Source organism: Pteropus vampyrus, unplaced genomic scaffold (assembly GCF_000151845.1).
Source record: "Pteropus vampyrus isolate Shadow unplaced genomic scaffold, Pvam_2.0 Scaffold660, whole genome shotgun sequence".
Lineage (NCBI taxonomy): Eukaryota > Metazoa > Chordata > Mammalia > Chiroptera > Pteropodidae > Pteropus > Pteropus vampyrus.
Window position 1 is genome coordinate 401,950 of NW_011889441.1, and position 24,269 is coordinate 426,218.

General features: G+C 38.7%; 1 protein-coding gene across 2 annotated transcripts in view; it reads left to right on the top strand.

Moving 5' to 3' along the window:
* SHROOM4 (shroom family member 4) overlaps positions 1–24,269 on the top strand; it is a 228,839-nt gene that overhangs the window by 196,615 nt on the left and 7,955 nt on the right. For both annotated transcript variants that reach the window (XM_011385116.2, XM_023525978.1), the window contains 4 exons: positions 1,442–1,503; positions 18,204–18,989; positions 22,197–22,346; positions 23,226–23,406. In XM_011385116.2, the coding sequence (XP_011383418.1) occupies positions 1,442–1,503; positions 18,204–18,989; positions 22,197–22,346; positions 23,226–23,406 (1,179 nt within the window). The remainder of the gene's footprint in view (positions 1–1,441; positions 1,504–18,203; positions 18,990–22,196; positions 22,347–23,225; positions 23,407–24,269) is intronic.

Sequence of the window (24,269 nt, forward strand, 5' to 3'; positions counted from 1 at the left end):
TGTGATACTGGGGATCTGAGAATAAGGTTGGGAGTTGGGACAGGACTTTGTTTGGTTTGGCCACTGCTATTTACCGAGCACTTCCCATAGGGCTAGACAGGGCATGGACAGGAAATCCTGGCTCCCACTGTGGCTGAACAAGTAATATGTCTTTGAGGCCAGAGACATCTCACAGGGCATCAAGGCAGAGTCTGAAGTCTAACAAGTAGTTAGAGCTGCTCTAACATGACAGGTACATGTAGGGACTGCCCTAATCTCATAACCTCATCCTTTTCATGGTTACTCACATCCAGAGCCTCCTATGTGCTGAGCACTGTGCTAGGCATTCTCTATACATATCCTCTATACATATACATATACATCTCTATACACATTCTCTATACATATACATATCAGCAAAGCTAGATAGTATAGTCGTTATTTGCCAGATAGGAATCTGAGGTTCAGAGAGGTGACAAAACTTTCCTCAAATAACACAGCCATTAAGGATCTTAGCCAGTATGACTGACACCAGGTATTTTACCTCCAAAAGGGAATAAATTTTTTTCATTGAGGCAAAGGTAATAAAACTTAGATGAGACCAGTAATAGAAGTGGAGAAAAAGGAATTTGGAAGATCAGTGAGGTTTAGGGACAACTGTGCATACCTATTGGGCTAAGCTCTGAGTCACTAGATAGAGGGTACTGAATGCAAAATCAGGGAGAATGTCAAAGGCAAATTTGCATTAGGTTTGGAGCAAGAATAGGGGGTAGGGACATTTTTACAAATGGCACGCATGGCCTTGGCAAGAGGGAAAAGAGTTGCTTGGACAAAGTCCTTTAGGAAACAATGCCCAGGGTGAAGAGTCTATTCCTATAATGTGGGGAAGATGGCACTCAGCACTGTGGTTCCCCAGAAATAAGTCCACCTGAGCCCCTGAGAAGAGGAAGGGCCCTTGCAGTACAGCGGTGTGCTGGCATGCGCAATCTCCATCTGCCTCACTCTGGAAGAGAGCTGCAACAGCAGGAGCTTTAGGCCTCAAAGGCCCTTCATGAGCCAGGGCTTCTAAGAAGATGCTTTGTATGTTGGAAGAGTCAAGAGGAAAGAGCAGGTTAACCAAGTAGAACAAACAAGAGCAAAGAACAAACATGCTAAACCGGTTTTTAACGTGGTTTGGGAGGGGAGTGGAGGAAAGGGAAACACGGAGTTTCTAGATGACACTGTTCAGGTCAACTGAATGCTCTCTTAGTCTCTGCATGCCCCCCAGCAGCTCAGCAGGCCTCCTGACAGAAAGGCAGCCCACCAAGTACATATTTCTGTAGCCAGCATGGGAGAGTAGAAAGAACAAGCTGGTGGCAAGGGGAGCGGCTAGGGGCAGGTTCCTGACCTCTTCACATTTTTGAGGCCATCTAGATACCCGGCTGCTCAGAGCTCCCTAACTTATCAGAATTTTGCTTTGCAGGAATTTCCTGGGGACAAATGGAAACCAATAACAGGAAAAAGGAAGACCAGCCAGTCAGAGAGGTAAGTGACCATTCAGGGAGTTAAGTTGAGATGGTACCTGTGAGGCTTCTATGAAAATTGGTAAGGTCTCCTGTTTGCTCAATTTTCTTTGAGGAACCTAGTCTGGTGTCTATACCAAGGGTTTGATGCCACAGATGTCATCCAGCCTGCCCGTAGGCAGCTGGGCTACAGACACAACTGATCGCTAAGACATTTTCAAAGTAGTAGTCAGGCAGTGTTGTGGGATGATGTGCCAATCATCTCAGAGGCCTGAGGCAGGCCTTCCCAGGCCCAAAGACATGTGGTACCAGACCTTGCTGAAACATAGATAATAAGTCATAAATTATAACTGCCTTTCCAGTAGTGATTGGGCAGTTGGAAAGGATGGAGAGGAGGTAAGATTGCCCAACTACTGCTGTGCCTTTGCTTCGGAGTTGCTGAAGGTACTCGTTTCTTGGGTTCTGCCACCTTTACTTTTTATAGGGCTTGTTGAGAACTTAAGGTCCTCTCATTAAAAGTCCAAGGGCAGATCATGCTAACAATAGGTTAAAATTCCTGAAAGAAGGCAGGGACATTTTTACAAATGGGATATATGGCTTCGGCTAGAGGGAAAATAGTTGCTTGGGCAAAGCCCTTAAGGAAAAAAAATGTCCAGAATGGAGAGTCTGCTCCTGTAATGTGGGAAACGTGGCACCCAGTATGTTCCCCAGAGATTAGCCCACCTACCATAGGTGACCATAAGGAGTGACAGTTACCTTCTCTGGGTTGCTCTACATCAGCCTGGCTGGAGATTGTGAAATTCCTTGATATACTCCTTTTTTAATTTTTATTTTTCAATTACAGTTGACATTCAATATTATTTTATATTAGTTTCAGGTATACAGCACAGTGCTTAGACATTCATATAATTTACAGAATGATCTCCCCGATTAGTCTAGTACTCACTTGGCACTAAAGGTGGTTACTACAATAATATTGACTCTGTTCCCTATGCTATACTTCACATCTCCAACTATTTCATGACTACCAATTTCACTTCTTAATCCCTTCCCCTTTTTCACCCAACTCCCCATCCCCCCAGTTGTCCCAACTCCTAAATCAACAGTTTGTTCTCTGTATCTATGAGACTGTTTTCCTTTTGTTTGTTCATTCATTTTGTTCTTTCGATTCCACATATAAGTGAAATCACATGGTATTTATCTTTCTCTGGCTTATTTCACTTAGAATAATACCCTCTGTATCCATCCATTTTGTTGCAAATGGTAAGGTTTCATTCTTTTTTATGGCCGAGTAATATTTCATTGTATAAATGTACCATGTCTTCTTTAACCAATTGTCTATTGATGGGCACTTAGGTTACTTCTATATCTTGGCTATTGTAAAAAGTACTACAGTGAACATAGGGGTGCATATATCTTTTCAAATTAGTATTTTGGATACTCAGAAATGTAATTGCTGGGTCATAAGGTAGTTCTATTTTTAATTTTTGAAGAAACTCCAAACTGTTTTCCATAGTGGCTGTAACATTTGCAATCCTGCCAACAGTGCATGAGGGTTCCCTTTTCTCCACATCCTCACCAACACTTGTTGTTTGTTGATTTATTGATGATTGCCATTCTGATAGATATGAGTTGTCCTTGATATACTCTTTTCAGTCAGTTCTTCTTCAGGCCAAATTATACAAGAGGCCTCTAAATTATATTGATTCTTTAATTCAAACTCCAGGAATGAAGGAGGGACAGGGAAGAAGACTCTTAGCTGTACCTTTGCAGGGGCACCTAGGGAGGAGATGCCAAGGGAGAGGACTAGAATCTGAGTGTCCTGACCTTTGAAGAGTCCAGGGCTCTTCCTTGAGGTCTACATTGTTCCTGTGATTTGCTGATGTAGTCAGGAATACTTTTGGCTTTCTTTTGATTCCAATGTCTGGAAAACCTATTAGTTTTCTGGTTGGCAATGGAAAAAGGAAGGAATCCAACATTTATTGATCATCTACTAAGTATCAATCACTGGGCAGGATCTTTTTACACCCATAATCTCATTTATTCTCCATAACAGTCATTTTTACTACCTATTTTATAGATGAAGTCTAGAGAGGTTATATAACTTACCAGAGGTCACACATCTAGTATAAGTGATGGAGCCAGGATTCAGTCCAGATTTATCTGGCCCCAAAGTTTATGCTTTTCCCATTATAATTGCTTCAATATAGATTCCTAAAGGAAACCCTTCAAATGGATCACTCAGCATCATGGCTCAGGAATCTAACCTGGATGGGGATACTATGGGATTCTATGGCTGGTCTTGATTGCTTACTATAAACTGGCTTGTACCATGTCCGTGGAGAAATTGTTTCAGTCTAGTAAGCCTGCTGAGTTTCCCACATTAGACTGAGACCTTTGAGAGAGGAGCCCACATCTTGGTCAGAGACTTACTCTCTGTGCCTAGCACAGAGCAGTTGCTCAAGGATATTTGTCATTTGCTTGCCAAATGAAGAAACAGAGCCTCCACCACTGAATGGGTGAAATAACACAAAAATAATAATGCTAACTAACATTTCTTGAGAGTGTTGTATTCTAGGCACCATTCAAAGCACTTTACACTTATTTATCACCATAACCTTAAAAGATAGGTACTATTAATCTCCCCATTTGTCCAGGAGAAGAAACTGAAGCACATAGAGATAAATTAATTTGCCTAAAGTCCCAAAGTTAGTAAGTTGACCAGATCCAGGCAGTCTAACTTAAGAGACACCCCACAGTAAGTCCTCACTTAACATTATCAATAGATTCTTGGAAACTGCAAATGTGAGCAAAATGACATGTAAGGAAACCAATTTTACTGTAGGCTAATTGATATAAACAAGAGTTAAGTTCCTACAGCATATTTCTGGTAACAAAACCATCACTGAATTTCTAAATAAAGATCCAAAACACTTCTAATATTAAACATTGAAATAAATGTCAGCTATATGTACATTTAAGAAAGATGAATAAAAACAAGTAAGATAAATTTTTCCAGCCCACTATTCCAGGTCAGGGTCGTGGATGGCCAGATCCCCTCCTGGCAGCTCAGGTGCAAGGAGGGAATCCAACCTGGACAGGACACTCTTCTACCATAGGCACACACACACCCTCAGACTGGGACAATGTAGATATGCCAATTCATCTCACGTGCACATCTTTGGGATGTGAGAAGAAACCAGAGTCTCTGGAGAAAACTCATGCAGTCATGGGGTGAATATGAAAACTTCACACAGTGCTCTGGCTTGGAATTATTTTTTTTCCTCATCAGTGTCTTAACAAGATGCCATTGGACAAAGTGATATTATTCAAGGACCTGCTGTACTACCTTACAGTGCTTCTACAAAAATGATTCCCTTACTAATCAGCCAGGGAAGTAAGAAGATTTTATTCAAAACCTAGTGTATATACTGCCTCTTTCTAGGCAAGCACGGAATTATTAGAGAGTATCAGGAAACATAATGCCTGCCAACCCACAGCTTGAGCAAGAAAGGCTAACCCACACACAGTTAAGTAGAAGTAGTAATAAATTACCATTTGCAAAATAACCTACATGCCATAAGCTAAGTTACAGATATGTTTTATCTTCTCCAAAACTCTGTCAGGCAGGTATTTTTATAATTAGAGTGATGGTTCTCAAACTTGAGTGTGCATTAGAAACATGTGAAAGGCTCGTTAGACCATAGATCCCACCCCCAGAGAGTACGATTCAGTAAATGTGCAGTGGAGCTCTACGTGTGTGTTTCTAACAAGCTCCCCAGGTAATACTGATGCAGCTGGTCCTGGGATCACATTTTGACGACCATTGACTCAGATAATACATATGAGGTTCAGAAAAACTAAGTAATTTACTCAAGGTCTCACAGCTACTAAAAGGACAAACCAAGATTTAAATCCAGCTTTTGCTTACTCTGGCAAGTTGCTATAAGTTGAAAAGTGTTAAATACATGATTTAAACAAGAAACTTCTGGCATGTGGCAAGGGCCCAATACACGATCAGTATTATTATGCCTTATTTAAGTTCATTGGAGGGTAAGAAAACTGTAGGTTGGAACTTACCCTTTCCTCTGGGAAGAAAGGCCCAGAGGACGAAACAGGGTGTGTTGGAGGAATAAGCCCTGCATGTTAAGGATTCTGGCCTTGGAGTCAGTTGGCTTGAATTCAAATCTAGATTCTTCTATACTCCAGCTGTGTTAACTTGGCAAGTCAGCCCCTTGACTCTCTCCTTCTATCCCTGCCCAGTTTCCTTACTTGTAAAGTGGGGTAAAAGTCATGTGATTGTTGTAAGGATTAAATGAATTAATATATGTAAAGCATTTAGAACACAACCTGGCACCGTAAATCCTCATTAAATGTTAGTTGATAATGAGGAGGAGAAGGAGGAAGAGGAAAGAGAAGAGCAGCAACAGTAACAGTAGAGAAAGGCAAATAGCAAAGTATTGGGCAAGGATAGGTAGGCCTTGAAATCTATATAAGACCACAAACATGAAAGCAATTGAAGATTATCAGTTGGGTAAGTGATATGGTAAATGTAGCCCTTTGGTAACTTGGCAGCATTTGTAGCCTAAATGGGTTAAAGAGAAACCAATTATGGGCAGTGATCCAGGCATGAAAGAGAGCAGCCCTGGATTGGGAAGATGGGGGTGCAATAGGAATGAAGTAGAAGGGATAGATAAATGTGTTATATTTGGGGGAAAATGTTTATTTATTATGAAAACAATACTACAGGAAATTAGAAACAAAAGAAAAAGTACCTTTATTCCTACTACCCTAACACCCTGATTTTCATTTCCTTGCCAGCTTTTATCTATAAGTATAGAGATTTTTGGGGGGGAGAGAGGCAAGGTTATAATAACTATGTAGATTTGATTTTGTGTGTCCTGCTCCTTTTTTTTCCCTCACTAAGCAATACTTGGTAAATAATTTTTCATGTTGCTATACAAACTTCCTCAGTAGTTATAAATTTTAATGACTACATAATATTTTACTAGCTTAATGTGCTCTATTTTGCTTAATCATTCCCAAATTATTGGGTAATTAGATTGTTTCTAATTTCTTGCTATAAAGTAATGATGCAAAAAAATTTTGTAGCTATACATGTTTTCTTATTTTGAACTATCTCATTAAAACTATCTCATTGAACTATCTCATTATCTAGAGTTGGGATTACTAGTTGAAAGAATATGAACATTCTTATTGTTCTGGATAGATTTCACCAAACTGCTTTCCTAGGAGGTGTTTTTCACTACTATTAGCAATTTATGAGAATACCAGTTTGCCCAAAATCTTGCGATCATGGAAAATTTTCTTTTTCTAATGCAATAGGTGTAAATGGTATCTATTATACTTTTAATTTGCTTTAATTATTCTAGTTGGAATTTTTTATGTGTTTACTTAATATTTGCATTGCTTCTCATGTGTTCTGTTCAGATTATTTGATCATAAATATGTGACACCTTTTGAGGGAAAAGTAGAAAGAACTTGGTGATTGAAATTTGGGAAAGAAAGGAGATCAGTCAAAAATAAATCTGATGCCCAGTGACTTGGAGAAAGTTATTGACATAGCTAGGGCAGGTGAGAAGGGGAGCTGGTTTGGTGGAGATAATAAGTTTGAGTTGGGATGTGTTGAATTTAAAGTTAGTGAGGGAGACAAGTGGCTTCTTTGGAGGAAGCTTGTTGACCACCCAGCAAGGGGCTAGGGTGAGGACGAAGAACAAGCAAAGGAAACTGAAGGGGCAAGCAACTAGAGTGGTAGAGGAAGTATGCCAGTACACTAACACAGAGGATAAGGAGAAGACCACTACTGGCTTTGACGGTTTAGAATCATAAGTGACCTTCAAGAAAGTAAGCTTAGCAAAATGGCAGGCATAGAAAGTAGATGGCATGATTATCTGTAAGGGAGATGCATGGAGAAGAAATGCACACAGCTTTACACATCATAAATTCACCTGTTTTAAGTGTATAATTCAATGAATTTTGGTAAATTCACAATGTGGTACAATCATCACCACAATCCAATTTTTAGACATGTTCATCTCCCAAAATTCCTTGTGTCAATTTGCAGTCATTCCTCATTCCCATCCTCAATTTCAAGCAACCACAAATTTACTTTCTGTCTCTATGGATTTGCCTATTTTGTATATTTCATATAAATATAATCATACAATATGTGGGCTTTTAGGTCTGCCTTCTTTTACTAAGCATGCTTTAGCAGTTCATCATGTTGCAGCATGTATCAGTATTACATTCTTTCTTCTTGCCAAATAATATTCCACTGTAAAGATATGCCACATTTTATTTATCCATTCATCCATTAGCAGACATTTGGGTTGTTTCTACTTTCTAGCTATTGTGAATAATGCTGCTATGACCATTCAGGTACAAGTTTCTGTGTGGACATATGCTTTCTGTTCTCTTGGGAATATACTTAGTAGTGGAATTTCTGGACCATATGATAATTCTATTAACTTATTGAGGAACTGCTTAACTGTTTTCCTAAGCGGCTGTACCATTTTACATTTCTACCAGCAATGTAGGAGTGTTTCAGTGTTTTTTTTTTCATTAATTTTAATACATTAATTATGTGTTAGTATTACTGTGTGATTTGAAAAAAAAACTATTTTAAAAGAAAAATTTTTAAAAAGACGTTTTAATATTAAAAATGTTTTAAAAGAAGTTGGCTAGGAAAAGGAAGGAGAAAATTAGGTGGTAGTTAAATGGGGCAATAAGATTTAAGTTAGTGGTTCTCAAAATGAGACCCTAGGACCAGCAACCTCAGTATCGCCTGATAACTGGTTTAAAATGCAAATTCCTGGGCCCCTCTCAGACCTACTGAATCTGAAACTGGGAAGTAGCCCAGCAATCTGTGTTTTAACATGTCTTCTAGGTAATTCTGATTTGAAAAGCTAAATATGAGAACCACTGGCTTAAATCAAGGGTTGGTTAGGATTTGGGTTTAAGTTTAAGAACAGAAAGGAGAGGTCAACGGAAAGGGAAGGAGTACTGATACTGAAGATGGAGGAGGGAGATCACAGTATATGATCTCAAGGAAGATGAGAAGGCCTAGGAAAGGTCAATGGCAGAGATGACATTTAAGAGGAGAAATCCTGATGGAGTTTCCACTCCTCCCCACCCCTCACATACACATTTTAACATTTCTTATGTCATTTCTGTCACAACAGGAACGATGAGTGTAGGTGGGAAAATCAAGTGTATATTCTTGAGCCACTCTCTTTGCCTGGAAGCCTGCAGCGAATTTTAATTCCATGTAGTTACGCTCTTGGTCGTCTTCCTCCACTGTTATTTAGTTTGCATACAGAGAATGCAAACACATTTTAATATTAGCAAGAGGGAAAAAATTAATGAGTAGATATGCTGGGAGAAAAAGCCACATGAGTATAATGTATTTAAAAGCCAAAAGAAAGTATTTTCTGGATTATCTCTTTTGGTTTTCTGTACCTATGATTGCCTCCTGTGATCCTTTCCATTTTCTACTTTGCCCAGAACTTTAGAATGTATAAGATATTTTATGTACATGACCATAGTTAATCCTCACAACAACCCTTGTGTAGTTAAGTCTTATTGTTCCCATTTGACTGAGAATGGAGCTGAGAATCAGGAAAAGTGTTATACTATTATTAACGGCAACAACAAAAAGTATAATAACTAACATTTATTAAGTGTTTGTTATGTGTCAGGTACTATATTATAAGCATTTCACATGAATTATTTCATTTATTATTTATCATGATCTCATGAGATAGTTACCATTTATGGACCCATTTTTACAAATGAAGAAACTTACTCACAGATTAAAATTACTTATCCCAGATCAAACAAACATCTGACGCCAGAGCACATTACTTCTGAGATTATATAGTAAGCATATGACAAAACTAGACTACTACTCAGGTTTTTCAATTCTCAGCCTAGGGCTGGCTCTCTTTCTCCTCTTCGTCTAACAGTGTTACTTACCAGACAAGCTTGATCTCACTGTTAACTAGAATTTGGTTTGCTAGAATTCTCCATCAACCAGCACTTCTGCTTATCTAAATCTGTGAGATCTTTGACATTTCTGAGGGGGTCCATCACCAGACCTTTGTGAGTGTGTCTCCAAATTTGTCATCACCACTACAACATAGTATGTACCACCACCAATAAACATTTTATCTGGCTCAGAAACATAACTTTCTTAAGACTTTTCCATTTCTCTTAATTTCCATCACCAGTACTAGTTTGCAGATAGTTTGCATTTTGGTGCCATTATTCCCAAAGAAGCACATTTTCCCTCTACTGTGGTTACTTCACATGTATACCTCGACAACAAATAGAGACCCATCAAACCACATTGAGATGGAAGTGCCAAGAAATTGACTAGCCCCCCTCCTTTGCTGGGTGACTTGCCCTACAAACCTGTATTGTGATGCCTTGCAAATAAAATCCATACCCTTTGCACAATAAGCATTTACTACATTTCATCAAACTTTAGGGTTACTCTCAAAGGGTTAAAACCTCAAATGTTTAATACATGCATGTCAAAGAACTACTCTATACTAATAATTCATTCATAATTAAGCACCCAGAATGCCTTTTAAACTTTCTGAGATAGAATCATATTCTTTATAACTTTGGTATTAAATCTATTTCATTGTATTCTGGGTCTTTGAAATTCAGTACATTGTCTGGTACACATGAGGATTCAAATAGATAAAATTTGCTCTCTTTCCCTCAGGCCTGTCCATTGTTTAACTATGGTAGGTCACCAAATTTTCTTAAATAGTATCAGGATTCCCAAAGCTTTTTAGAACTCCAGTATGCCTATTGTTTTTATTTTGTAAATCTTTATCCTGCTTGTCACATGGGTGGTATATATATATATAGTTAATTAAAATGCATTTTGTTTTGAGAAGTTTTTTAATGGCTTTATACCTCTTAAGACACCCTAGTAAGTTGAGAACCTGGTAAACAATGACTGATTAGAGCAATGACTCTCAAAGTATGATCCCAGACCTGCAGGACTGTCATTATCTGGGAAAATATTACTAGTAAAAATTCCCCTACTCTGTCTCAGACCTACTAAATCAGGAATTCTGGGGGTAGGACCCACAACCTATGTTTTATTTATTTATTTGTTTGCTTATTTTATTATGGTGACATTGATTAAGAAAATCCAGTAAGTTCCAACTGTACAGTTCAACAGTAAGTCATATATATGTTGCATGTGTATTCACCACCCATAGTTAGATTTCTATCACCACATATTTGACCCCTTTTACTCCCATCTACCTTCTCCCTCCTCCCCTACCCTCTGGTAACCACTAGTCAATTGTCCATGTCCATGAGTCTCTGTTTGTTTGTTGCTTTTAGATTTCTATCCCACATATAAGTGTTATCATGTGGTTTTCACCATTTCTGTCTGACTTATTTCGCTTAGCATGATTATCTCGAGGTCCATCTATGTTGTTACAAATGTCAGTATTTCATCTCTTCTTATGGCTGAGTAATATGCCATTGTATATATGTACCACATCTTCTTTATCCAATCATCTATCATAAGACACTTCAGTAACTTCCATGTCCTGACCACCATGAATAATGCTGCACTGAACATCGGTGTGCATATATCTTTTCGGATAAATTTTTCAAGTCTTTGGGTAAATACCTAGTAGAGGGATTGCTGGATCATATGGTAGATCAATTCTTAGTTTTTGAGAAACCTCCATACTATTTTCCATATTAGCAACCTGTTTTAATAAGTCCTCCAAGTGATTCTAATGCATACTCAAGTTTCAAAACACTGGATATTAGAGAATAAGGCCTTAATAATCTTGGCCAGCCTGATCCTCAGCTAAATTGTTATTGAGGGCATCAAATCTTCCTGGCCCCTTGGTAACGTGTTATGTACTCCTAAAATGTCTTTTATTAAAACTCTTGAGAAGGTTATGAGACCACTGGAGAGCCAGCATATTGTGCTGGAAAAAGCATGGTCATTGGAGTCCTGTGGATCTTAGTTGTAACTTCTCCTGGCTACTTACTCTCATTGTATTCCCTCAGTTATTTAACCTTTCTGAGCCTCATTTCTATATTGAAGAAGAAAATGCTCATACCAGAAGATTGCCTCAAGGGTTTAATGAGATCAAGTCTGTTAAGTGTGCAGCCCTGTGCCCAACACATGACGGAATCTCAGTAAACAGGAGTGATCATTACCATCCCTTATCACCATGAGTATGACACTATGTAGGGTCCAGAGGACTAATGGGAAGACCTTTTTGGAAATTCCACGTTGGGGTCATTGGAAAGAGAGAGCTAAGCTTCACCAAGGACATCGCCAATAAAGCAGGGACTTGTCTGATTTCTTCAAAGAACATTTTGCACCAGCCTCCTAGGGGCTGTAAAAGCCTCTGGGTGAGTCCTGCTACTTGCATTTGTTTTTGCCAGACTAATTATTCCTTACTTCAAGTTCTGTGGATTAGAGGCAAAGAAGGGTGGTGACAGCAAGCTCTCTGAGCCCTTTTCCCCTCCCTGCATAGCCTCCTTGTGTTTCACGTCCTGGATCTTGCAAATATTTCCTTTAGCAATAACCTGGGAGTGGCTGTTTCTCTTGGAGTAGTCTTATCTTTTGGCTGTTGAGGAAAGGGAAAGGGGAGAGGGGCTGGACCTGTGTACTGTTGCTGCTGAGATCCTGGAATGCCAAGCTATTGTGGGGAGTTTAAAAATAAAATTTCCAAACAAGAAAACTTCAAAAGGGCTGAGGAGGAAGTAGGAGGAGATTTTTTAGTCTCCGCAAATATTGGTTTTCATTTTCAAGTACTATTAGGAAGAGAGAGAGAGAGAGAGAGAGAGAGAGAGAGAGAGAGAGAGAGAGAGATTTTAACAAAAGGGGAAAATCTATTTATCAGAAGATAAGGCAACCTGTGCCAAGAGGAAAAGAGAAGAACAGCCCAGGACTTGGCAGACAATTTGCTTTTGTTTTTGAGATGTAGTCTCCTTGCTGGTGTAACAAAGCCCTTTCTCATACTTAGCCTTCATGCTCCCTCCCCTTTCTTCAGCAAGGAGTTAAAGTCTTCATGGATACCTAGGGATGAATGTAGTGCAAGTACTTTTTACCCCACCCCAGGAGTTCTTGCTTTAATGGGATTGTCCTATGGAGCCAAATAAAGTAAGTTTCAGTCTGGACACTACTGCTTCTTACGAGTTGGGAAAATGATTTATCCTTTCTAAACCTCAGGATCCTCGTATTCAAACTGGCAATGATAGTACCGAATTTAAGGGGCTGGTGTGAAGATTAATAGAAATGAACACACAAAAGTGCCTAAAACAGTGCCTAACACAGAGTAAGAAGTAAGAGACTGTAGTTCTTTTCCCTTAATAAAGCTCCTTGCCGTCCACTCCAGGGAAGAATTCTTACTTGGTCCCAAAGTGGAATTGTAGATTTTTGTGCATGTAGAAGCCTTGAGCCCTTTGAAAATAGGACCTCTAGAAGCCAAAACCCTCAGCTTGAGCCTAATACACATCGATGGAAGCCTCCTATTCACCAATTTGCTTCAGCTGTTAGTACTAGTAAAGCGGTTTTGCTTTCCATTTGATCTGGGCACCTTGCTCAGTGTATATTCAATGAGAGCTTGGAATGACTTATATACACATTGGCCTGGCTTATCTTGAGGGCAGTCCTTCCCTTTTCTGGAGTCCTGTCTACTTCTGCTCCACTGATATAAATTACTCTGCAAGGCTCAGGCTGGCCCCATGCAAGTTGTGTATGTGGGAGGACAGTGCTTTTAAAATCAGAATTGACATAGAGAATAGCAACTTCCAGGGTGCCTTGCTAGAGCCCAGTACATCCAGATAGGGCCACAGTGCCATGAATCGGTACACCAAATGTCCCTAGAAGGGCATCCTCTTTTCTTCCAACTATTCTAGAGTTGGCTACCTAGTGGTAAATTCTGTAAGGCTGACATAAGTGATTAGTACCTAAACAAGACAACTTAGAATATCTAGTCCTTTTGATCTTCTCACTGTTCTTAAGCCTGAGCTTATCTTTTATTATCTCTCCCTTTTTAAAAGATGAGAAGGCTGAGTAAATGACCTCAGGGTTGAAATCCTTGGTTAGCTATGGCTTCTTTACTGGGCAGCCATGTGGCTGAGCTGGGACTCAAGATCTCCTGGTCTCTTGGCTATTGAGCAGAGGAAGGTTCAGTCCAACTCCCTTGATGGGAACAAGGAATAAGACCAAAGCATACAGAAGTAAATGTTGTACACTGCACAACTTGCACAACGATAAGTAGTGGCCCTGAGTAAGGGACTCCACTCTAACAATAAACAGTCCTGTTATTTATTAATCATCTTCCATATACCCACATCATTGCTAGATCCTTTTTGTATAGTTAATCCTCACAGTAGCTGTATAAGACAGATATTTTACTGAAACAGGTAAATTAAATACTTTTGCTCAAGACTTTTGTACAGCTTTTGGATGAAGGAGCCAGATTTTAAAATTTTACTGGAATTTACAAGTCTCTCTGACACTGTGTTCTTTCCGCTGTGCTCTATTGATTTTCCTGTGCCCTGGCCAGAGAAAAGGAATAAGTGGTAAATTTGATGACTGTCATGGAGCAGGGTTATTCTCACCACAGCTGCAGGACGTTGGCCCAACTGAGGCCTTTGGAGATGTTGCTATCACTGCCTGCATTTCATGAGATTAAGATTGGAGATGAAGAATGGGGAAGGGGGAAAGAGACAGAGATAGAAGCTAGGAATGTGTGAGGTGATGGGTGGAAGACAAGGTGTATAGACTGGAAAGCAAGCTAACTGGAACCAATAATTGCCCCCGAACCACAACACTCACATCATTTTCAGCCTGGCCCTTTGTTTCGATAGTGTATGGTTCCTGAACCACTTGTATTAGAATCCCTTGGGACAATTGCTAAAAATGCAGATTCCTGGACTCCACCAAAGAGGTACTAAATCCCAATTTCTGGGGGTGAGCCCCATGAATTTGTATTTTAAACAACCTCTCCAGGTAATTGCAATTAGGAGCCACTTTGATTAAGAACGACTGTCTCAGACCAGTGGTTTCCAATTTTTTGGATCATGTACCCCTCTCAGAAAGAATTTTTTAAGTTTATACCTTCAATATATGCTGGTAGTTTATTAATAAATTCCTTATATGTACTAATGTCCTAATATTTATGTTTTTAAATGCAAAAAAATGAGTGTTTTTTGCACTACTATTCTTAGATGAGAATGGTCTCTAGTTTTCCTTTATGCATCTTCTCGTTAAATTTTGGTTACTGATGTTGTGCAGAATTCTTTTCTTCTCCCTCTATTCTCTAGATTTCAGAGTCTAGAAAGCGTAAATAGCATTTGAGCTGTCTGTTCCTTGAAGGTTAGAATTAACACAAGACCATGTGAGTGTGCTTTTTACTTTGGTCAAATTCATCAATATACTTTTCTGTGGTAACTAGTGGGTTTAGATAGCCTCTTCTAATTTTGTGCATTTAGGATTTTTTTTTATTAGATTAGCAAGTGGTTTATCTGTCTTACTGCTTTATATTTTCTTTTGAAGAACCAGCTTTTAGCTTTAATTATTAGTTCTATCATTTGTTTTCTAGTGTATTGATTTGTACCATTAGTTTTCTTTCTGCTTTGCTTAGGTCTATTTTTGTGGCTCTTTTCTTTGGAGCTCAATTTTTTTTTTTTTGTTGAATACGTAATTCAATTTGTTCTTATATATTAATATATTTTAGACTACAATTTTTCCTTCTACTCTGCTTTAATCAACCACATCCTTTAGCTTTTGATATATTAATTGTTATTTTCTATGTATTCTACAATTCCAAATTAGATCTCCTCTTTAGCATAAAGGGTATTTTTTCCCTTTTATTTTCTATATGCTAGAAGTTTTGGGGTTTTTTTTAATATTAATTTTAAGTGTTGTATTATTAGATAGTGTACTCTATACCACTTCCACTTTTTGGCTTAATATATAGTCAATGTAAAAAACACTCAATGGGCCCTTAAAAAGAAAGTACAGTCTGTTTTCAGTGTATGAATAAATTTAGATTTTTCCATTATCTTAGTTTTTGACTGTCAAATCTGTCATCAGCTGAAACAGTCTCATATTTTGTTTCTGCTTTTTTCTACCTTTGCATTTCTTATATTTTGCTTTAGAAATTTTAAAATTAATTTAATTTTTTTCAATTACAGTTGACATTCAATATTATTTTATATTAGCTTCAGGTGTACAGCATAGTGATTAGACATTTATATAATTTATTAAGTAATACCCTTGATTAGTCTAGTACCTATGTGGTGCTATGCCTGGTTATTATAATATTTTGACTATATACCCTATGCTGTACTTTACATCCCTCTGACTTGCTTTAGAAGTTTCAATGCTGTTATTTGGTACACAAAGATTCAGAATAATTAGATATTCACCATATGTTCTAATCATTAATATTATAGTGCCCTTCTTTGTCTTGCTTATTGCTTTTTGCCTTTAATTCAACTTTTTATTTATATGAGTATCATGGCCCTTGTTTTTTTCTCCATTTGTTATTAATTCATTTATTAAAAAAATATTTATTGAATGCCTACTATGTGTCAGGTACTAGGTACTAGAGGAATGAGACATACAAGATCCCTGACATTGTGGAGCTTACATTTTAGTTAGAGAGTAGAAAACCAAATAAAGAAGTAAAAATAGGTATGTGATATAGTATCAGATGGTGATGTATCCTCTGAGAAAGAACAAAATAGAAAAAAAGATAATTAAGGATAAGTCATTTCTATTTTAGATAAGATGGTCAGGAAAGGCCTCTGCTTGATAGCATTTGTCATCCTTTTACTTTCCATTTACCACTTTATTTGTTTATGTGTTTGTTTCCTTGAGGGTGGAGGGGAAATGCCAGGTGGAACAGATTGCACACAAAGGATTGTGACAATCTAAATGAGCTCTAGATGGGCTAAGCCCTAAATGAGAAGAGAGTAGGGATATGTGGATATGAATTTTCGGTACATGTCAGTGATGAACTAGCTAGGATGGGGACTTGAGATGAGTGGAGTGAAGGATATTTTGCTTTCCATTCTATCTGAGCTTGGGTACCATTATGTGTGTTATTATTTAAAGAAATATTCTTGGTTTTCATCATGACTATTGAATGGATATTCTGTCTGATGATTTAATTGAACTGCTGGAATTTCCTGTCACTAGGCAGTACTTAGAATGAGGCTGATTGCTCACAGGCTACAGCAGGAAACCAAATCCTTTGGCTTAACAGGCTTAACCCTTTATATTATAAGGCTAAAGAAATGTCCTCTGACTTTGATGGCTCTTTATTATACAGAAGTTTGACTTTTTATACACATTTTTATACATAGTTAAATAAACCTGGACTCTTTCCCTTGGATATTTGTATCTATTGCTTATAAGATGGGATTCTTATTTCTCCTCTCAGTGATAGTCTTTTCAATTTTCTGATAGTTTTTTCATATACACACAGACATATAAATACATATATAACATATATATTAAAATTTTATACACACACTATTTACTCTTAAATCTGGAATTTATTTTAATATATAATACATGGTACAGCTCCAAATAACACTGCTCTGCAGTTATCTCAAAAAGATTTATTAAATTATCTTTCTTTATCTCCTTGTTATGGATGGTCAGTTATATATAATGTTTTTATAGATAGTTTCATACGTTTTTGGACTTTCCATTCTGTTCCATTAATCAGTAACACACTGTTTTCATTATAATTGCTTTATAATAGGCTTAATCCCTTACTCAACCCCCATTCCTTCTATAGAAAATACTCTTTAATATTATAACCTGCTTTATTTTGCAATCAAATAAAAAAAATTCTATAGTCAAAAAATTTCTAATGGACTTGCATTAGAAGAAGATATTTTAAATCCCAAATAGTAGATATTAGTGAATGGCTTGCCTGATGTTTTTTCTTACAAGTATAAGAACATAGAAAGTATAGATGTCAAATTTATGATACAGCTTGCATCTAGAGAAGCAATAGGGGATGGAAGTGGGGAATGAAACAAGGGTATTATTTCTTATTTCTTAAAAAGAAATCATGAAACATCGATGGCAAAGTATTAAGATGTGCTTATTTTGAGCAGTCAGTAGAAACATGAATATTTATTATAGTAATTTCTGTATGTTTGTAAATATTTGAATTTTTCATAATTAAAAACAAAACAAAAACAGATGAAGCAAGATAACCAGACTTGTAAGCCAGAGTACATAGCATATACAATCTGAGTCCTACAAACAGACTGGGGTGGTGTATGCATTCAGACTTTGGAGCTAGATTGTCCAGGTTGAAACCCTAGCTCTACCACTTACTAGCTTTATGACCATGAGCAAGTTACTTAACCTGCCCATGCCTCAATTTCCCCAGCTGTAAAATCAGGACAATAGTAATAGAACTTCCTAGGGTTATTATGAGGATTAATATGTTAAGACATGGAAAGCACTTAAAACAGTAGGCCTGGCATTTAGTACATACTCAGCTATCAATATTATTTATTATATATTATATGTTACTATTATTACATTTACTACATAGATTGCATTGTTTTGTGGCCATTTCGAATTTTACATAAATGATGTCATCCAAAATGTGGGACCATCTGCAACTTGCTTGTTCTGCACAATCCCTATCTGCTCTTTTGCAGGGAAATGGCTCATTCCAAGGCTGGCTTTTCATGGGCAACCCCCTTCCATCCTTGCCTTGAGAACCCAGCACTGGACTTGTCAAGCTACCGAGCAATCTCTTCTCTTGACCTCCTTGGAGACTTCAGGCACTCCTCAGAAAAAACAGAGGAAACTTCAGTTTGTGAAGAAGGGAGCTCCATGGCTTCCATGCCCCACCCACTGCGCAGCCGTGCTTTCTCAGAGAGCCATATTTGCTTGGAGCCCCAGAGTTTCCGGGCATGGGGGCAGCCTAGAAGGGAGCTCTTTACCAAAGTTGATGAGACTCAGCAAGATCCTCCGGGAGCCAGGAAGAAGGCCTTTCCTCCTCCTCGCCCTCCTCCTCCCAACTGGGAAAAGTACAGGCTCTTTCGTGCAGCCCAGCAGCAACAACAGCAGTGGAAGCAGCAACAACAGCAGCAAGAGGAAGAGGAGAAGGAAGAAGAGGAAGAGGAAGAGGAGGAAGGAGGAGAAGAAGAGGAACTGCCACCCCAGTATTTCAGTTCAGAAACCACTGGTCCCTGTGCTCTCAATCCTGAGGAGGCCCTGGAGCAGCCGCAGCCCCTAGGCTTTGGTCACCTGGGAGTCTCAAGGCAGGGTGCACAAAGCCTCCCAGCAGAGCAAAAGTCCTTTGCTCTCCATTCCAGTGATTTCCTGCCTCCAGTAAGGGGCCACTTGGGATCTCAAGCTGAGAAGGCTCAGCCCTCTTGCTATTATGGCATCAGTGGGCTTTGGAGGACATCAGAGCAGGAGACCACTGGTCCCTCCAAGTAAGTGTTTATGAAAGACATTAGGTCCCTAAAGAGGCAGACAGCATGATTTTGAATTCCACCTCCATTATTTACCAGCTGCAAGACCTTGGACTGGTCAATTAAACTCTTCCTGGCCTCAGTTTTCTCACTTGGAAAATTGGCATAATGATACCTATCCCATGTGGTTTTGTGAATATGAAGATAATCTATGTAAAGGACATAACCCTATGCTTAGCACATAGTAAATGCTTAGTAAATTGTAAGTATTAATGTTTTTATCCCTAAAAAGCACTATCAAGATATTATATTTATTATTTCCCAGTTTCTTTTTAAGATATACATCAGTTTCTGGCCCCTGAGCCAGAAGCATTAAACCCTTGTTGCCTATACTATGCCTTTCCCAGAAGCCTGGCTCAGGCCCTTTTCTGCTTTTTCTTCTGCTTATTCTCCAGAACAAGAGGTCAACTCAAAACCTGACCCACCTCTGCTCTAGGACCTACCTGGGCTTCTAAACTCTTCTCACCACCCCAGCATCAAAAGTGTTCCTAGGATTGGGTGCTTTATGCTCTGATAATTCCTTATAACACCTAAGAACATTCTTTTACTCTTCCACTGCCTGTATATAAGGAACCTGTATGTAAGAAACCCCTGTAAATCCCTGTATATAAGAAACCTGCATGAGACTTGTTGCCATTAGAAGTAGTACCTTGTTATCATGTCTTTTACTGACAGGCAAATTCATTACTTGGCTATCTGGAGCTAGTCAAGGTTTTTTAGCCTGAAGTGCCACAAGCACAGCACTTATAGGGCCTTGTTCCCAGAAATCATGAGAACCTCTTATCAGATCACAAGCGGCTGCTTCTCAAGCTGTCCATCTAGCTGGGGAGCATTATTATTGTAATTAGAAAATATTTTATGGAAAGTATCTGTGATTATTATCTTTCACAACAGAGAAGGTGACTTAGCACATAACTGACACTTAATATTCAGAAGAAACAATTAATAAAAGAATAAACTTTTATTAAGCATTTGCTACGTGCCGGACACTGCTAGTCATTTTATATCCATTATTTCATTTAATCCTCTCAATAGCCCTATGTGCCATTATTATCCCCATTTGACAGATGAGGAAACTAAAGCTGAGCAAAATAAGGGACTAACCAACTCAGAATTGCACAGCAAAGATTCAAAGCCAGATCTGCCTGACTACCAAACCCATGCTTATTTTGCTATCCTAGGCAGCCTCTCTCTCTGAGAGATCTTGTCCTTATAGTAGGCCAGGACTTTACAAGGCCCTCCTGTAGGGCAATATGTACCAGTGGTAGTAGTTGCATGCCCCTGTCAGCCTCCTAATTCTTCTTCTTTTATGTGCCTCTATTCACTTAGGCATAGAGAAGGAAATTGCTATTACTATAGATCTTGTAACTTGTTCCAGAGATTTTTTTTTTTTAATGACTATGGGATGTGAGGAAAAACATTTGTTTGCCCTGGCTTGTGGCTGCAAAAAATCAATTATAGATGCTTCTTTGAGTGATGGATATTTAAGGAATAATATCATTCCCAACATAGCTAATATTTTTTTCCTGCTTACCATTTGCCAAACATTGTTCTAAGCACTTTTGCATATTGAGTGGTTCAATCTTCACAACAAACCTATGGAATAGATAACATTAGTCTCCTATGTTTGTTTTGTCTTGTTTTGTTGATGAAAAAAGTGAGGTACAGGGAGATAAAATAACTTGCAGAAGATCACAAGTAGCCAAAACCCAGGCAGTCTGGCTCACTGTGCCCATTACATCATCCTAGGATCTCTGGGCTCCTCAAGAAGATCCTAGGAGAGCACAGGGTTCTAACCAGAATGAAGTGGCTTTAAGATATTGTAAGGAAGAATAGTGTTAGGGAGAAGTAGATGTGTAATATTTTTAATCTAAAATGCAAAAAAAAAGATGTGCTAACATCAGCCCAGTTAACCCATATTATCTCTGTAACCTATATATTATTCAGTTACAAAATGAAGTGACACATTTAGAAGCAGGTTAGTGGAATTGTTGAGTGTTGGTTAAGTTCGAGTATACTTTGCTTTATGGATTCTTTGCATTTCCTCTCAGTGCTCTGTAGAAGGAATCTGATTGTTGCTTTAATGTTCATTATCAAATTCAGATTATGTTCTCAGAGATCTGTAACCCCTGCCCTATTAATGGAGATTATGAGAAAAGGAGCCCTAGAACATAGTAACTAATATTATACACTATAATATGATACAAGGCTGTGTCTTCTGGGGAACTGAGTCTCTAATTAGCATGCCCTTTTAAAATTTATTTTTATTTTTTCTGGTTCTATTGAGATATAATTGACATACAGCCACATCCTTTTTTTTTCAATTCCATACTTTATTTTGGCACTTTGTGACTCTGAATTCTCACATATGCCCTAATATTTTTCTTATGGATAGCAATTCCCTATTCTATATGTTCATATTCCCTCCAGAGTGCTCTCTTCTCTGCTAACATATAGATATAGTCCAGTCAGAAAATTCCTTACATGGCAGGGTTTTATATGATATCAGATTGTTGTTTTGGGAGTATACCATAGTGGCTAAAAGCACAGATTCTGGAGTTAAGTTACCTACGTCTAAATCATGGGTCTGCCACTTATTGTCTGATGACCTTGGGAAAGTCATTTTACCTCTCAATGCTTCATGTTTCTTAACTGTAAAATGGTCGTCATGAGCATTAAATTTTATATTTGTATCTATACTCACACTCCCATCTTAGCGCAATTTTGAGACATAAGTACTATATGATGTTAGCTAGTAGTGTTCTTTTATCAATGTTATTAGCTTTAAAAACCTACATGTAAAATGAATACTTAGGATGATGAATATTGGCATGCCTAAGTTTCTGTTGTGTGATGAATAGGAGATAGCACACTATGAATCAGTAAATAGCTGTGGAGCATTTTAACCATTATTTTTGACCTTTATCTAAGAGCTGCAAATAGCTGCAGAAATGACGAATGAGTTTCTCCTATTTTTCCTTTCAAACAGCTAGAGGTTAGCAAAGGGGCAGTGACATAGACAGGTAGAAGATGGGGGTGGCTGGTAAGCAAGAAGAATATAGTGGGTGTGGGCCTCCCCCCTTGCATAAATCATGGGGAGAATTATTTGCCCCTGTGTCCCTGAAACCTGACATGAAGCATTTCTTTTTATTTCCTTCCTCATGCCAGCCCAGAAGTCTTGATGGCAGAAGAACCCAAACCCAAGCCAGCATGGAGCCGAAGCTACTTCTTTCCTGAGGAGCAGTTCTCTTTCATGGGCTGGGGCTCTGAGAAGCAGCACCTCAGCCCCACGGGCTTCAGTGAAACCAAGACAATAGGGTCTGCTGATACACTGCCAAGCCTCTGGGTGCCACTGGTTTCATTTCCCCCCCATTTCATTCTGCAACTATGAAAGAGGCTGGGGCCACTGGGGATATGATAGAAGTGGAGAGATGATATCCCTTCTCAGGCTAAGGGCCTGCCCCACAGCAGGCAGTCTCAGAAGAACTCATGAGAGATGTGGCAGGTCGTGACAAGTCCCTGGCAGGGGTGCTAACCCCAGCCTCCAACATGGTGACCACTGCTGAGGTCATGGGTGACCTCTTTACTTTGGGACATCTGCAGTGGAGGGGCTGTTTCAAGCAGGAGTGGTACCACCAGGAAAGAAGAAATTATCAGAGTGTATAGGAAAGCTATAGGGTGCCTTCGTAAGCAAGCAGACTTGATAGAGCTGGGGTGGGGCAGGGCTACAGAATGGATAGGAGGGAACCAACAAGTTTGGAGGACAAGTAGCTAAAGTCTCAGATCCATTCCTACCACCCTGCCCCTCCCTTGGGATCCATATACTGGGGCCATAAACCAAGGGGAATCATTGATGATAAGAAGCCCAGAACTTTAGGGGCCTGTCAGGTTTTTTTTCCAGATTTTAGTGGTGTGTCCATGACCAAACTAAATTATCTCTAAAGAAGTCCTGTAGCTGCAGAAGTCAGGGACAAAGAAATAGCCTTCTAAGTACTTATAATTGGCCTTGATTTGGCTTCTAGATAGCGTTCATGTGGCCTGTTTACATTTGAACAAGTATTTCTTGGCCCGTTATTTCCTTATTTTACAGCTCTTTGGTGATGCAGGGTCCCATTTTACAAACGGAGAGACTAAGGAGCAGAAAGATCAGCAGCCTCTTAGCAGAGGAGCTCAAATGGTCATTCTTTGTTCCCACAGACAAGAATTTCAGCACTTCTCACCTCCTCCAGGGGGCCCAGTGATCCCTACCTCTTACTCAGCTTATTACAATATTTCTGTGGCCAAGGCAGAGCTGTTGAACAAGTTGAAAAACCAACCAGAAATGGCAGAAATTGGCCTAGAAGAAGAGGAAGTTGACCATGAACTAGCTCAAAAAAAGGTGAAATTTTTTTATATGCCTTAGAAATTTTCAGCATTTAATTCGAGTGTGTCTGGAGGTCAACCTGCCCTATATGCTCTTCAGAACATCTTGGTACATTCTTATATTTTCAATATGGAAATAAAATCATCTCTCTGGGTTTCTCACAAATGCAACTCTAGTCTCTTTTTGATCTGGCTAATAATAGTAATAATAGTAGTAGTAATCATAATCATAAGTGCAATGTCTGTCTAAACCTTAAAACTTTACAAGGTAGACATTACTGTCCCCTTTTTACCAATTGATAGGACTAAGTTGCCCAGGGTTACAGACTAAGTGGTAGATCTCAAGACTTGAAGTCAAGACTGTCTGACTTTCTATTGGGCTATCTTTCTGAAATAAGCCAGCCTCGTTAACTAACTCAACTCCCAGGGCACATCAGAGATTTTGCCAGTGAGCTCTAACCAATGGCAGTCATTGATTGTATTCTCCATGTAACTTTCTGGGAGACAGAACAGACTAAGAAAGAAAAGGAGAACTTATAGATGGGTAAACTTTAGTATTTATTTGCAAAGATAGTCAATAATCTCTTTAAAACACTAAATAGATAAATGGAGATGTTGTTATTGCTCCAAATCCTCCCCTTTCTTCCTCTAAGTACCACTAGCCTGGTTTTCTAATCAAATTTCTGGAATCACTTTGCCCTCCCTGCATTACACATTTTATTTCATAAACAACTGGGTTTTCATGGCAACCTCGAAGACCCAATTTACCACTTCATAGACATCTAAGCTCAATGTAAATTGCTCATCTGCCCATATTTCTCATTCAGGACATGACCTGTAGGAAAGCTCAAGGCCATTTACAAGAGACTTCCCGCCGCT